The sequence below is a fragment of the Petaurus breviceps genome, unplaced genomic scaffold, assembly GCF_028583685.1.
Source record: "Petaurus breviceps papuanus isolate PSGF00001 unplaced genomic scaffold, PetGlider_PUasm1.0 138, whole genome shotgun sequence".
Lineage (NCBI taxonomy): Eukaryota > Metazoa > Chordata > Mammalia > Diprotodontia > Petauridae > Petaurus > Petaurus breviceps.
Window position 1 is genome coordinate 18,943,799 of NW_027185694.1, and position 15,643 is coordinate 18,959,441.

The window sequence follows — 15,643 nt, forward strand, 5'->3', positions numbered from 1 at the left end:
TGATTACCTCATCAGTTCATGTGAGTTTAACTATGTAGGTAACTCCTAAATCTACGTATCCAGTCCCAATCTCTCCCCTAGCCTATCCCCTCAATTTTAGTGCCATGCCTTGCATTGCCTATTTATTGGATATTTCAAATTGGATGTGCTTGAGACATTTTAAACTCAAAATGTTTAAAACAGAACCCATCTTTTCCCCAAACCTTACTCTCCATCTGAACTTTCTGATTTTTGTCAGAGGCGCCTTCCCTTGTCTCAAATTTGTAATCCTAGCATTGTCACATACTTAATTTCCTACCTTGCCTCACTCCTCATATCCAATCCATTGCTGAATCTTGCTCTTTCTTCCTTTACAACATGTATTCAATCTAACCACTTATACCTACCCTTATCAGGTCCTTGTCAACTTTTGCTTATATTAGTGTAACACTTATTAACTTGTCTCCCTGCCTGTAGTCTCTCACCACTGTGATCCTTTCTACCACATTGCTGCCAGAGCGATTTTCCTTAAGCACAGATATGACCATATGACTTCCCTACTCAGCCAACTCCAGTGACTTGCTGTTGCTCCTAAATCAAAACATAAACTCTTCTGTTTAACTTTTAAAGTCCTGCACAACCTGGCCCAAGCCTACCCTTCCAGCTTCATCAGATATTACTTCCCTATGCTTCAGTCTAGCTAAATTGACTTTCTTTTGATCCTCATTCATCACATCTCTGTTTTCTACTCTCTGCCTTTTCCTCATGCCTGGAATATGCTCTTCCCTTACCTTTGCCCCATAGAGAACTTTGCTTCCTTAGAGATGCATTTGAGGCACCATCTTTTACATGAAACTTTTCTGATCCTTCCAACTGCTAGTGCTCTCCTTCACAAACTACTTTGTATTTAATGACTCTGTGTGTGTATGCATGTATATGCCCATGTATTACCTATATATTTATCCTGCATTGTTTTTATACGTACATGTATATTTGTATGTGTGTGTGTATAGGTATTATATATACTTACCCAATATGTGTGTATTTGTGTGAATGAATAAATATGTGTTATCTCCTTGATTAGAATGTAAGTTCATTGCCCATAGGGTTTGTTTCATTTTTTGTACTTGTATGGAAATTGCCTTATACAGTGCCTGGTCCATACTTGTTGATTAATTGATGCTATTTATACTTCTAATAGCAAATAGGAAATGACTATTTTGACCATAAAATTTTCAAGGCCTTTTCTTTTGGTTTTAAACAGATCTTAATAATTGGTAATTCTTTATTTTTGTTCTAGATGGGAATGACTGGTAACACGAGTCCATTTGGTCAACCCTTTAGTCAAACTGGAGGGCAACAAATGGGAGCTACTGGAGTGAACCCCCAATTACCAAGCAAACCAGGCATGGTGAACAGTTTGCCACCCTTTCCTACTGACATCAAAAATACTCCAGTTACCAATGTGCCAAATATGGTGAGTTTTTATTAGCTCTTAGTACTTTGGTTCTTCAGAGATTCTTCATAGATAAGTCTTGTTTTGCCTTTTTTTTTAAATGAGAAAGCATTGGTTTTTGTTTTCCTGAATTGCTATGAAAAAATCTATTTATTATATTATTAACCTTATCTTTATGCAATAATGAAATTTGAAAAATTTGAAAAGAAGAGAAGTTACTGGTCCCTTGGCCAGACCATCCAGGTAACTGCTTGATGTTCTTTGCCAGTCTAAAATGTGAGAGAGAAACAAGAGTGGCCAGACTGCTTTCCTGGGGTTCCCATTGGTACTTTATTTCTGTACAGAAAGTTAATGTCTGTCTTTGAAAATGTTTTCTCAGGGGCGGCTAGGTGGCACAGTGAATAGAGCACCTGCCCTGGAGTCAGGAGGACCTGAGTTCAAATGCGGCCTCAGACTATAATACTTACTACCGTGTTTCCCCGATAATAAGACCTATCCCGAAAATAAGCCCTCCCCTTACTGTGTAAGATTCTTCTAAAATAAGCCCTATTGAGATTACTACTGTAGTGAAGGTGATCCCCTGCGCTACACGCTACATTACAGTACCCTCTGTATGCACTGTCCCCCCCCGTGAAACGCACGCCGCGCTCCGAGCTGCATCCAATCAGAACTGCAGCAGTGAGTGCGTCATCCTGTTCTTTATTAAATTCATTATTGAATAAAGGTACATTTTTTTGTTCACATTTACCTGTTTATTAAAATTGCTGTCAATGTTCATTAAAATAAGCCCTCTGGTGTTTTTCTGTCCAAAAAAATTAATAAGACAGTATCTTATTATCGGGGAAACACGGTAGCTGTGTGACCTTGGGCAAGTTGCTTAACCCCAATTGCCCTGCCTTTCCCCCTCCAAAAAGAAGAAAAAAATCTGTTTTCTCAGTTTAGAATCTTTGTTTTTTGTTATCAAACCAGTTTAATTATTGTGAGGCTAAAATCCAATTCAATTCAGCAAGCATTTATTTATCTTGAGTATTTTAATGATTACGGAAACTAAGACTCCCATCAGTTCCCATCTCATGTTTTTCAGTACATGTTTTGGTTTTCAGCTTGACACAGATTCAATTCAATTGAATTAGTTCATGAAATTAGGAATCACAGAATTTGAGATTAGGAAGACAACTCATGGTTCATCTGTTTTAATCTATACATAAAAGGAGTTTCTTTTAAAAAAAAACAAATTTATTTTTAGTTTTCAACATTCAGTTCCATAAGATTTTGAATTTTAAATTTTCTCCCCCTCATCTCCTTCACCTTCCCCAAGATGGTGTGCAGCCTGATATAGACTCTACTTACACATTCATATTAAACATTTTTTGCATTAGTCATGATGTAAAAAAGAATTAGAACTAATGGAAGCAACCACAAGAAAGAAGAAACAACAAAAGAAAAGGAGAGCAAATAGTATGCCTCCATCCACATTCAGACTCTGAAGTTTTTCTCTGGATCTAGATGGTATATTCCATCGTGAGGCTTTTGGAGTTGTCTTAGATCCTTAGCTGAGAAGAGCTAAGTCTATCAAAGTCAGCCTTTGCACAATGTGACTCTTATTCTGTAGTGTTCTCCTGGTTCTACTAACTTCACTCAGCATCAGTTCATAGAAGTCTTTCCAGGTTTTTCTGAAGTCTACTTGTTCATCATTTCTGATAGCATAGTAGTGTTCCATTGCATTTATATACCACAGCTTGTTCGGACATTCCCTCAATTTCCAGTTTGTGGCCACCACACAAAGAGCTGCTATAGATGTTTTTGTACATGTGGGTCCTTTTCCTGTTTTTATGATCTCATTGGGATACACACCTAGAAGTGGAATTGCTGGGTCAAAGAGTATGCCCAGTTTTATAGCCCTTTGGGCATAGTTCCAAATTGCTTTCCAGAATGATTGGAACAGTTCACAACTCCACCAACAATGCAGTAGTGTTCCAGTTTTCTCACATCTTCTCCAACATTTATCATTTTTCTGTTTTGTCATGTTAACCAATCTGATAGGTGTGAAATAAGTTTTTTTCTAGCCTGTTATGTCTTATATGATCATTGGTGTAACATTTGCTCTTTTAGATACCTCACTACAGTACAGAATCAGAATAAGAATATCCCTTATAAGGAGGAATTTCATATGTATTTGGACCACTTGCAATTTTAAAGGTCCACACCATGGGTTCCAAATGTAATATTGTAGTACCATTAAACATTGATATGCTTGCTGCTCTTTCCACGGTCCTTCTAGCATTGACTATTCCCTTCTTTCTGTTGATCTTTGTTAAATTGTTGGGTATGAGGTGAAACCTTAGTGGTTTTGATGTTAATAGTTAGCAGGTTTTTTTGGGGGAGAACTCTCTTCATATGCTTTTGGTCTTACATATTTCTCTTGGTTGTCTGTTTGACCACCACTGCTTGTCTCTTGACAATCTCCTTTTTTTTTTTTTTTTTTTTTTTATAAGCAATCGGGGTTAAGTAACTTGCTCAAGGTTACATGGCCAGTTATTTCTGAGTATCTGAACCCAGATTTGATCCAGGTCATCCTGACCCTGGAGCCGATGCTCTTACTCGCTGAGCCACCTGGCCGCCCCTAAGCAATTGGGGTTAAGTAATTTGCTCAAGGTTACACAGCCAGGTGTTTCTGGGTGGGTACTAAGTGTTTGAGCCTGGGATTCGATCTCCAGGTCAGCCCGACATTGGAGCCGGTGCTCTTACTCGCTGTGCTAACTGGCCGCCCTGACGATCTCCTTCTATATTAGGACTAAGGAGAGTGCTCAGTTTTTGTGAAAACTACAGATCTTCCCCTTTTTTTTTTAACTTTAAACATGGTAGGAGTTTCTTTAGAAGTTATAAAATTATTCCATCATTTGTAAATTCTGCTAGAGTGATTGAATCAGGAACGCATAGAAAATTTTGGAAATAATCATTATTCTATAATAATTAGGTATGAAACATTTTGATTCTTCAATGTCAAAATATTAGAGACCCTCATGGCCCTACTTTGTCTACTTAATAATTAATTTAAAGCATTTGCAGCAACTAGATAACTGTTCTTAAAGGTCTGTCTTTGGGAGAGGGAGGCTATATGATAAGCTTCCCTCACATTTTCACTTTAGCATGAAAATTCTTATTACCCACACTATATTATTTTTTAATACCCTTATTTTATGGAGAAAGATAATAGTTGGACACCACACTCAAATCATTCAAAAATCATTTATTAAGCATCTCTTGTTCAGGTACTGTGTTCAGTCTGTCAACATAATAACCTTGCTTATATACATAATAATACAGTATGAGAGTCATATTGGTTTAAAGGGAAGAACACTACCTAGAACTAGAATTCTTGGTTTTGTATCTGGGCCTGGTACTTGTTTAAATGTGTGACCTGCTCCAGTTCATGCCCCCTTTTTTGGCATCAATTTTCTCCTCAAAAATGAAAGGATTAGACCAGAAATAGATCCCTTTTAAATGTCAAAAATTCTTGTGGTTCACTGCTTAAGAATAATTGTACTATAATATCCATTGATTGGCCACATCGTTTCTCAGAAATATTTCATGAATTCAGAAACACTCGTAAGTGAATGTATATTTTATTAATCATAACAGCATCTGTATAACACTTGAAAACTGGTGATACATCTTGGAATCATATAATTCAGTGGGTTTTCGTATTTATTGGATTATGTTATACATTTTGTTGGAGTTAAACAGAGTCCCAGTTGACAAAAGTTGGTGTGCCTACTGATTCTGTGACTCCCTTGGAATAACTTATCTGGACTGCTAGTCCAACTCACTGGATTAAACAGATGATTTCTAAGTTCCCTTCCATATTTGCAGTCATTCTTTATTTTGAGATTTCTTTAAGCTTTTCTGCTTCTATTATTCTTTGTTGCAAATAGCAAGAGTATATTAAGCTGAGGAAGAGTAGTTATTTAGGGGACTTTACTATGTATAATCACTGAACAAAGTTCCTAAAGACTTTATTGTGGATTTTCCTAACTGTTCCACAAATGAGATTATTAAGAGAACCAGTGCCTGAATTCTCTCCAAAGATAAGTTCCTTTTGCCTCAGCAAACCTTTATGAAGCAGCTAACATACATCACTGGATGATGAGTTTACAAAGGCAAGAAGAAAAAACCTCTGCACCTCATAGACCTTTGATGAATGGAAGGGAAACAACATGAATGAAATAAGTAAATGAAAAGTATTGAATTTAGAGGCAAATGTATTTCTGATTCAGTGGAGGGGCTAGAAAATCAAGGAATGTTTTTTGGAAAAGGTGTCAGTTTAGTTAAGCCAGAAAAATTAAGCGTATGCAAGGTAATAATTCTCATTCTGAGAAATTAATTCCAGATTGCATGAACTTAGTAAATAGCAAATTTCTTGGATCTATGTGGAAGGTATAAACTCAAATGTAAATAAATTGGCTCATTTTACTTTACTTTCAATCTAGGAATATCGATAAATTATATCTAAGGTACTACATTATGCATTGGAGATTATCATTTATTTTGGGTGGAACCTGTGATTTTGCCAGTAGGGGGAGAAACTTCTACCAGAGTAGATGGCATCTTCTGAAGAATTTATAGATAGTTGCCTTGGGACATTGAGAAGGTCAGTGACCTGCCTAGGATTGCATAGCCAGTATTTGTCAGGCAGAGGCAGAACTTGAATCCAGGTGTTGAAGCCAGTTCTTAATCTGCTACTTCTCCTGGCCTCTGTTTTTTGAATATGGGTTAATATTAATTCAGTTAGAAGGCCTATTGTTAAATCAAATCCATTGTGTTATGTTATCCATTCACTTTTTGGGAAATGGTCAGCTAATATATTCTTGAGGTAATAATTTGGCCTCCAATTGATTTGTCTTTTCAAAGTGATCATTGAAATAATAATTCAAATTTATTTGAAATTTCTTTGCAAACTGTAATAAAGTGGTATAAAAATGTAAGATGGTCAATACTGTGACTCAGTGAATACCGGGACATAACATTTGATGGCTACAGTTATGCTGTTATTTCCATAGCTTCTTTCACTGGCCTAGAATGAGAAAGGTCAACAACATAGAGAGTTTATAAACTTTATTTATACCCACTTTTGTCTGGGTAATGTATGCCACAAAGATTCAGACAGTTTAAATTTTTGATAGTTAACATTTCATTTTGGCCTAAGTTCATTTCCCTTCAGGAAACTAGATGTTGGGGATACAAAGACAAAGTGAGAATAGTTCTTGCACCTCTCAGACCTTTCATTCTAATGAAGGGGGAAACAACATGTGAAAAAACAAGTGAATGAAAAGTATGGGATTTTAGAGCTTAAGTGCATTTCTCATTAGGTTGGGGAGGCTAGAAAATCAAGGAAGATTTCTTAGAGGAGTTAGCAATTTAGTTAAGCCAAAAAGGATGAGTAACAGGAGTGATTGAAGAAATTATGGAATATTATTGTGCTATGAGAAAGATGAATTCAGAGAAACCTGGGAAAACTGAATTATACAGAGTAAAGTGAACAGAACCAGAACAGTTTATGTAATGATTATAGTAAACTAAAAGAAAATAACTTTGAAAGCCTTAAGAACTCTAATGCAATGAGCAGTTGTGATAATTAGTAAGCTAATGATGAATAATTGGGTTTCTTGGCAGAGAGGTGATAGACTAGAGCAAGAGATTCTTAACCTGAGATCCATGAACTTAAAAAAATATTTTAATAATTGTATTTCACATAATTCGTTTCTTTTGTAATCATATGTACTTTATGCATCAAAAAATTTTTTTAGAGAAGTGTCCATTGGTTTCTTTTTTTCTTTTTTTTCTTTTTGGAGGGAGGAAGGTAGGGCAATTGGGGTTAAGTGACTTATCCAGGGTCACACAGCTAGTGTGTGTGTGTGTGTGTGTGTGTGTGTGAGAGAGTCTCTCTCTCTCAAGTGTCTGAGACCAGATTTGTACTCAGGTCCTCCTGACTCCAGGGCCAGTGCTCTATTCATTGTGCCACCTAGCCATCCCTGTCCATTGCTTTCATCAGACCACCAAAATGAAATCCATGACACAGAAAAAGATTGAGTCCTTGATCTTGAAATACACAATTTCAGTCAGGGCCAAGGTATGATTTTTTTTTCTTTTTTTTTGCTTAACTATACTTGGAAAGGGTTGTAGGGGACTGTAGAGTGATAGTGATGCAAAAAAAAAAGAATTACAATGAAACATTTATAAAATAAGGAACAAAAAAGGAGAAGAAAGGTCAGATGCTGTGTCAGAAAAATTTGGAATGTTGGAATATTTTGTTACTATTTTCTTTTAAAAATATATATGTATATGGAAAAAGTAAGGTTTATGTAGCAAGTACTCCGTTTCATATACTTTTTGTTTTGTGTATATTGCAATGTTTATTAAATTCATAATGAAAATAAAATTTAAATCTAACTTATCCATTATATTTTAATTGTTACGTATCAGAAAGGAGAGCATAGCCCTCCAGATAAAGGAAAATTACTCTTACAGGAGGTGTATGGGAAGGAAGTGCTCAAGAAGTACAAGTATGATTTGACTGGAGATAACACAGTGTAGTGTAAAAAAAATGTTGACTTGGGAGGCACAGGGCCTGCTTTGGAATGTTGTCCCTGTTATTACCAGTGCAACCCTGGACAACTCTCTGGACCTTATCTATAAAATGAGAAAATTTGATTAGAACACTCTAAAGGTGTCCCTTCCTGTTTAGAATCTATGATGTCCAAAACTTGAAAGGAAATAAGGCAAGATGAGGATAGAAAAGTATATTGGGACAAAGGAGCTTGGACTTTATTCAATAAGCAGGCAGTGGGATTGATTAAAGGTTTCTTAGACAGGAAATGAAGTGAACAGAACTGCATATTGAGAATTAATCTTTTGTATGGATGATAGAAAGGAATAACGATATGAAGACACTGGTTGGAAAGTTCTTGCATTTGTAGTCTGAAACCTTTTTGATCCAGTGCCCCTTAGGAAAAATTGTGTGAGCACACCCAATATGAGTTATTTACTTAATTAAAACTATATAATGTACTATTATATCAATAATTGTGTGTATTATAAAGTGTAGATGAAGAGACAGGAATTTTTAAAAGAGTGAGATAAATATTTGATCCTACATTCAGTAGGGAAACAATGGAGTTTATTGAATTAGGAAGTAACATATAGTCATTGTTGCACTTTAGAATACTCCCAGGCACTTGTGTAGATGATAGATGGGAGAATGAACAGACCTGAGCCATAGATCAATTTATAGGCCTTTGAATTACTTCCAGCAAGAGGTAATGGCAGCTTTAATTTGATATGTGGAGTGAAGAAAAATGAGGAGTGGAAGATGACAGAGGTTGTGAAATCTGGGTGCATCAAAGTATGGTATTCTCTCACGAAATAGGGAAATTTTAAAGAATGGTAGGTTTAGGGGCAAAGGTGTAATGTGACAGATCTAGGATAATAGGTTATAACTTGGAGGAATTACTCTTACCATCCTGAACAAAAGGATGAAGGGATGACTTATTTATTTTCTGAGATACATATGTTGAGAGGAAAGGAAAGGCCAATTTTATCAATGGCAGCTGCTGTAGGTGTCCATGGAATCAGCAGTTGCATAGGTCTTAAGTGGGGAGATTAGGAACCTATACAGTGAAAGGAAAGCAGAGTGGGAGAATGTTAGAGGATAAAGTAGAAGATGATTGAGTCTGAGAGAAGCCCCAGGATTGGCTTTTGTTGGGAAGGTGAGATGTGACACATCTTTCCACCTGCTGATTGCTTGATTCTTTTCAACATCTGCAATATTCACAGGGCCCACGATCACTATAAATATACCTGCAGGGTGCTAAATGACAAAATATAACTGACATTGCACATAGAAGACAGAAGCAAAACATTTATTCAGACACCAAAAACCAGATTCCAAAACCAGTAAGTCAATTCCATCATAGTAGCAAAGAAGTTAATAAGCCACAATAGCACAGAGAGCCACATCATCCTTTAGTCTCCCCACAAACCAATATTTGCGCACAAGCTTGACTGACTCGCTGGATCTAGCTAGCTCTGACTCCTAGCTTCCTCTGGGCTCTGTTCCACCCTTCAGCACACTTCTCCCACCACAGGCTTGATGTGATTATTTTCAGCCTATTGGGGGCAGAGTTTATTTTCAAAGCAGGGAAGGTCTTCAAATTACCATTACCATTACAACCCCCTCCCCACAGCCTCTGGTCTAAGAAACAGGTAACAAAGTCTTTAGCTTTGCTCAGACAGTGAGAATGGAAAGAAGGTGGAATGGATGAAAGTGAGAATTTGTAGGAAAAAATTTGGTGAGGGGATGTGGTGTATGAGGAAGAGGGAAGGATTCAAAGATGACGCAATAGATAGAGTGGATAGCCTGGATTCAGGAAGACTCCTCTTCCTGAGTTCAAGTATGGCCTCAGATCCTTATTAGCTTTGTGACCCTAGATAAGTCACTGAACCCTATTCACCTCAGTTCCTCATTTCTAAAAAATGATGTGGAGAAGGAAATGGCAAAACTACTCCAGTAACTTTACAAGAAAATCCCAAAGCGGTCCCGAAGAGTTGGACATGACTGAAAAAAAAAACTCAAACATTTAAACTGTTTGTTAGAGATAATTATGGCACATTATTAATAGAAATAGTAATAGAAGGAACCTGAAAATTTGTTTTTGGTGCTTTAATGGCAGGGGGGATAAAATTGTGCAATGAATGTAAAGTTGGAATATGGAGGCAAGGGAGCCTCATGGAAAATAGCCATACTGAAAAGACTTCAGGGATTCTTCTCCCCTGCTCTGATAGCAATATATCAGGAGTACATTGAGAGTACCATGCTTCATTTTAATTGTTACTATTAAATTGTGACATGAGCATGAGAAAATATTTTAAAGTAATGTTACTGATACTAGAACTGGTGTGTGTGTGTGTGTGTGTGTGTTTTAGCTATATCATTTGATAAATAATGTTTTTGTATGCTATTTTATTCCATACAGGTACTAAGGTTAGTTGTTTTGGGGGGGGGGTTTCCCTCTAAGTACAACTTATCTTTGATTTTATCATGGAGTATAGTGGGAAAATTTGTTAATAAAAGTTTAATGGTAAGCATGACTAGAGCTTTTGCTAAGCAGTAGACTTAAAAAGTTGATTCTGAGCCCTAGTTTTATAACGCTACAATGTTGTTCCTAGTGTTCTCAAAGAATATTGAGTGACTTTTCATGTAACTTTATAGTAGAATCTTAGTATTTAAAAGGGACCTGTTAGAACTTATGTAGTCTGTTTTTCTGCTCAGTATAGGAACTCTTTCTACAACATTCCTGATAGTTATTATGATTACAGTAGGCAGAATTGTTGTTTCATGTTTGACCATAGCACACCAGGCTGTTTTGTCCTCCAGTGTCTCTCAAAGACGGTATCTGTGACACTATTCATCTCATCCTTTGCTGTCACCTTTTCCTTTTGCCTTCAATCTTTCCCGACATCAGGGTTTTTCAATGAGTCTTAGCTTTTCATCATATGGCCAAAATATTTAAGCTTCAGTATTTGACATTCCAGTGAATAGCCTGAATTTATTTCTTTAATTGCTGACTGATTTGATCTCCATTCTGTTCAAGAGACTCTCAAAACACCACAATTGGAAAGTATCAATTCTAAGGCACACAGTTTTTCTTATAATCCGATTATCACAGCCATATTTTGCTAGTGGACTAAGTGAAAGGCTGGTGCTTTGTGACATAAATAGCCAGTTTTCTCTTAGGTATTTTAAAAAGAGATACTAGCATGCCTATTTAATGAGTCTCAACTACTTCAAGCTTCTGCTAAGGTTGGGCTAGGTCAGGCCTGCCAAAGGATTAGGAGTGGGGTGGGGGGGCGGGTGAGAACCAATACTCGCTTGTTGGTCTCGTGACCTGCAGCAACCAAATATCCTCAGTCTGTCTCTAGTCTAAACTATCTGGGCCCTGAAGAAGCTGTATAGATTGTGTAGCTCTGGATGAGATGATCACTCAGGTTCCTTATGTCTGTAGATTTGAAACTTTGTAGTAGACTTTTAGGAAGTGGGAAGTATCTTTTGGTTCAGTAAAGTACTACCATTTTAAAATACTGGAAATGCCTTTGATAGACATTTAAATGCCCTTCATCTCAATCAAGGTAAGCTTTTTTCAGAAGATGATGTGAATTGGTGGTACTTTGATAAAGATTGAAAAGACTGATAAATTATCTCATCTAAACCTTTTTTTTTTTTTTTTTTTTTATTTTAAAGCAATTGGTTACACGGCCAGTTATTTCTGGGTGGGTGCTAAGTGTCTCAGCCTGGATTCGATCCCCAGGTCATTCCGACACTGGAGGTGGTGTACTCACTGTGCTACCTGGCCGCCCCTCATCTAAACCTTTTAACAAGCATCAAACATTTGTGATGGTTTTGTGTTTTTGTTTTTTTACAGGTAATTGTTAAAATGCCTCTGTTTATTTTATTTTAGCAGTTTCTGTTATTTTTTAAATTTCGTATTGTCAGATGACTAAGTAAAACATTTTTATTTTTACATCATTTTGTATATTTTACAGGAAAAGAGACATATGCCCATCCATACATAATATTAAGTGTTACTACAAACAAAAGTAGCAGCCTAAATAATCTCTCCTTTTTATGCTTATTGGCATAGGAATATGACATGTGGTCAAGTTTTTTAAAGCCACTTATAAAGAAAGGTTATGATATAACTAATTTGACTTTAATCTTTAATGATTATACCTTGTTTAATTATGAAGTTTAACATTAGCTCATTAATTGTCTTTTCTTTTTTTTTTTTTTTTTTTTTTTTATAAAAAAACAGGTAGCTTAAGTGTTTTTTTTTTTTTTTTTTTTTTTTTTAGTCTCAGATGCAAACACAGGTACAGCCAGTAGGAATTGTACAAACACAAGCAATGGCGACTGGACCTACTGCAGATCCCGAGAAACGCAAACTGATACAGCAGCAGCTGGTACTCCTGCTTCATGCTCATAAATGTCAGCGACGAGAACAAGCAAATGGAGAGGTTCGGGCCTGTTCTCTCCCACACTGTCGAACCATGAAAAATGTTTTAAATCACATGACACATTGTCAGGCTGGGAAAGCTTGTCAGGGTAAGTGTATTTTTCCAAAATCCCACTTGCAAGAAATTTGCTATGAAATCTTTTTTTGTATTAATCGTTCCAAACTTGAAGTAGTCCAGGCAGATGTTTTTACATTTCTATACTCTTTAATATCTGGTAGCAAATACCATTGTAATAATTAGCTGCTGGATAGGAGAATGAGGCATAGTTTCTCAGGGTCATCATGTGATGTTCCTATAAAACATTGTATTTTGCATTCAAAAATATGTTCTTTTCTTCCTTTTTTCCCCCTTTGCCCCTAAATTGATATTTGTGAAATTCTTGTAAAACCTTATGTTATTTTGCCAATCACTCGTTTATAACATTCCTATAGAATTCCTGTTGAAAGTACCTGCCTTCTGGAATACTATTTCAATAGGATTCTATTTTTATAGACCATAATAATTAAAATGAGGGCAGGGTATGTGTATTTTGTTAGCTCCTTTATCACAAATTTTGTTTGTTATCCTTGGTTCATTGTGTATATCAGGGTATGGAGGTCTCAAATTTTCTTTTCAGTGATAGACCTTAATCCACATCATGAATATTTGATCTTCAGATATCTTAAATATATAAACCCACCTGCCCTTATGTATCTTGTCCTAGATGTGCCCTCCTCCCCACTTCAGTCAACAGCCAAACTTCCTGGTAAGCTAATTTTGCTAAGTATTAAATAACAGATGACATGGTTCAACCTGTCTTTCTTGCTGGGTTTTCTTCCTTTTTAAGGGGACCTTGTTTATTTGTACTTCCTCAGTTTTCCTATCATTATCTGACCCAACAGTTCACATTTATATTCAGCCTGTTATTTGCCAGGTACTGTGCTAACCACTTTAGAAATATTGTCTCATTTGATCCTCACAACAACATTAGGGGGGTGGGTAGTTGGTATGGTTATCCCCATTCTGCAGAGGAGGAAACTGAGGCAAACAGGTTAAATGACGTGCTCAGAGTCATACAGCTTGGAAGTGTCTAAGGCTAAATTTAAACTCGGGTCTTTTGATCTGCTGTGCCAGCTAGCTACATTTTACTTTTTAAAGTTCAGTCATTTTTACATAAAGTAGTTTTTTTCACATGTACACAAATATTTATCTTCCTTCTTTTCTGTCCTATCTCTTACCCAATTGCTTTGAGAAAAATCTCTTCTCCCTCACTTGCCCTTTTCTTAATTTCCCCTTCCTCCCTTGCTCCTCTATACCTTTCTATCATTTCCATTTGTGATCTAATGTTTGTCAGGCATGTAAGTAATGCTAGGAATTTACCTATAATTTTTTTTACCTCATCCTGTATTTCCTTAAATACCATTACTCAGGATCAGTTGCTCTTATATCTTTGTGGAAACTTAGATTTGTGATCTTATTTGTTTGGATATTCACTTCACCAATGCAGCTAGGTGGCCCAGTGGATAGAGCACTGGGCTTGGAATCAGGATGACTCATCTTCCTGAGTTCAAATGTAGCCCCAGAGACTTATTAGTTGTGTGACCCTGGACAGGTCACTTGACCTTCATTGCCTCAGTTACTCATCTATAAAAATGGACTGGAGAAGGAAATGGTAAACTACTCCAGTGTCTTTGCCAAGAAAACTCCAAATGGAGTCACTAGGAGTCAAACATGACTGTGAAATGATTCAACAGTGATATCGATCCAATGTTTAAGTTGTCCATCTGTTATTCCAGACTTGTGGTATAAAAATAGTGGGCTGATCATGTTTGTCATTTATCTTTTACACTATAGATAATCATGATAACATTCTTATACCTACCATGCCTGTTTTTATCCTGTTTTTGATCATCTACCACTTTTATTATTGCAGGTGATAATGATCCATAACTTTCAACCATGTATCAGAATTGTGAATATAGATGTCCTTTTTGAGACAGTGAGCAGCATCTGACTATCACTGGATCTCTGTATAATTTTTCTCATGCAATCTGACCCAACCTCCCCCTTTGCTTTCTGGATCTAGTTCTTATCCATTTGTAGCATCTGTCTAAGATATACATATCTGTACTCATGAGCTCAGTACTTTCTGTCAGATTACATGCACTAATCTGGACAAGTAGCATTCTTCAACCATTGTGTTTTGCCTGGTATAGATGACCAGGACAGTCTTAAAATAACAAGTTAACATAAATTACATGGGTTTCATTGAAGAAGTGCTGTGTTTTTTCTGGACTTGATATAATCAGTACAATAAGACCAATACTCTCTCAGGAGGGCCCCCCTTATTTGTTTTTTGTGCAAGTCATTTTCTTTTGACACTGACCAACCAAAACCATTTTTTTTTTGGTGAACGTATTTCCTCTTTTTTTAATGGCTTAGTTAATATTGATAATCTTTGGATTGCACAAAGTTATTTCTGTTATCCTCTCTTATGGAAACTTGAAGGTGAACATATAGGAGACATTCGATAAGAGTTTTGTTTTTTGTTTTTAAACAATTGGGGTTAAGTAACTTGCTCAAGGTTACATGGCCAGTTATTTTGTGTGGGTGTTAAGTATCTGAGGCCAGAACTGATCCTGGGTCTCCCGACTCCGGGGCCGGCGCTCTTACTCACTGAGCCACCTGACCGCCCCAAAGTGGACTTTTTTTTCTTTTTTTGGAGGGCAGTTGGGGTTAAGTAACTTGCCCAAGGTTACATGGCTGGTTTTTTTGTGTGTGGTTAAGTGTCTGAGGCCGGAAGCGAACTTGGGTCCTCCTGACTCCAGGGTTAGCGCTTTACTCACTGTGCCACCTAGCCGCCCCCCAATAAGAGTTTTTAAAGATTTAATTCTACTGAGTCTTGGGGATAGTGGGGCAGTTAATAAATACACCTGGGAGGTTCTTAAATTGTTGTTGCCTCTGCCCTTTGTGTGACTGTGAATATGTGATCTATTGTGGAAAATCATTTGTGAAATAAGATATCCCCTTTCGTGTTTGTTTGTTTGTTTATTTATTTGGCTTTTGCGAAGTTTTATTTCCCCTGTATCCTTACTTTATCCCTACCATTCGAATCGTGGTGGATGCTCCCCTCAGTAACTCGAGTATAGACTTATTGCT

The 15,643-nt window shown here is 36.7% G+C and overlaps 1 protein-coding gene across 1 annotated transcript in view; it reads left to right on the plus strand.

Annotated features, from left to right (window-relative positions):
- CREBBP (CREB binding protein) overlaps positions 1–15,643 on the plus strand; it is a 180,040-nt gene that overhangs the window by 76,301 nt on the left and 88,096 nt on the right. The window contains exons 3-4 of the mRNA XM_069106584.1: positions 1,280–1,456; positions 12,344–12,593. Of these exons, the coding sequence (XP_068962685.1) occupies positions 1,280–1,456; positions 12,344–12,593 (427 nt within the window). The remainder of the gene's footprint in view (positions 1–1,279; positions 1,457–12,343; positions 12,594–15,643) is intronic.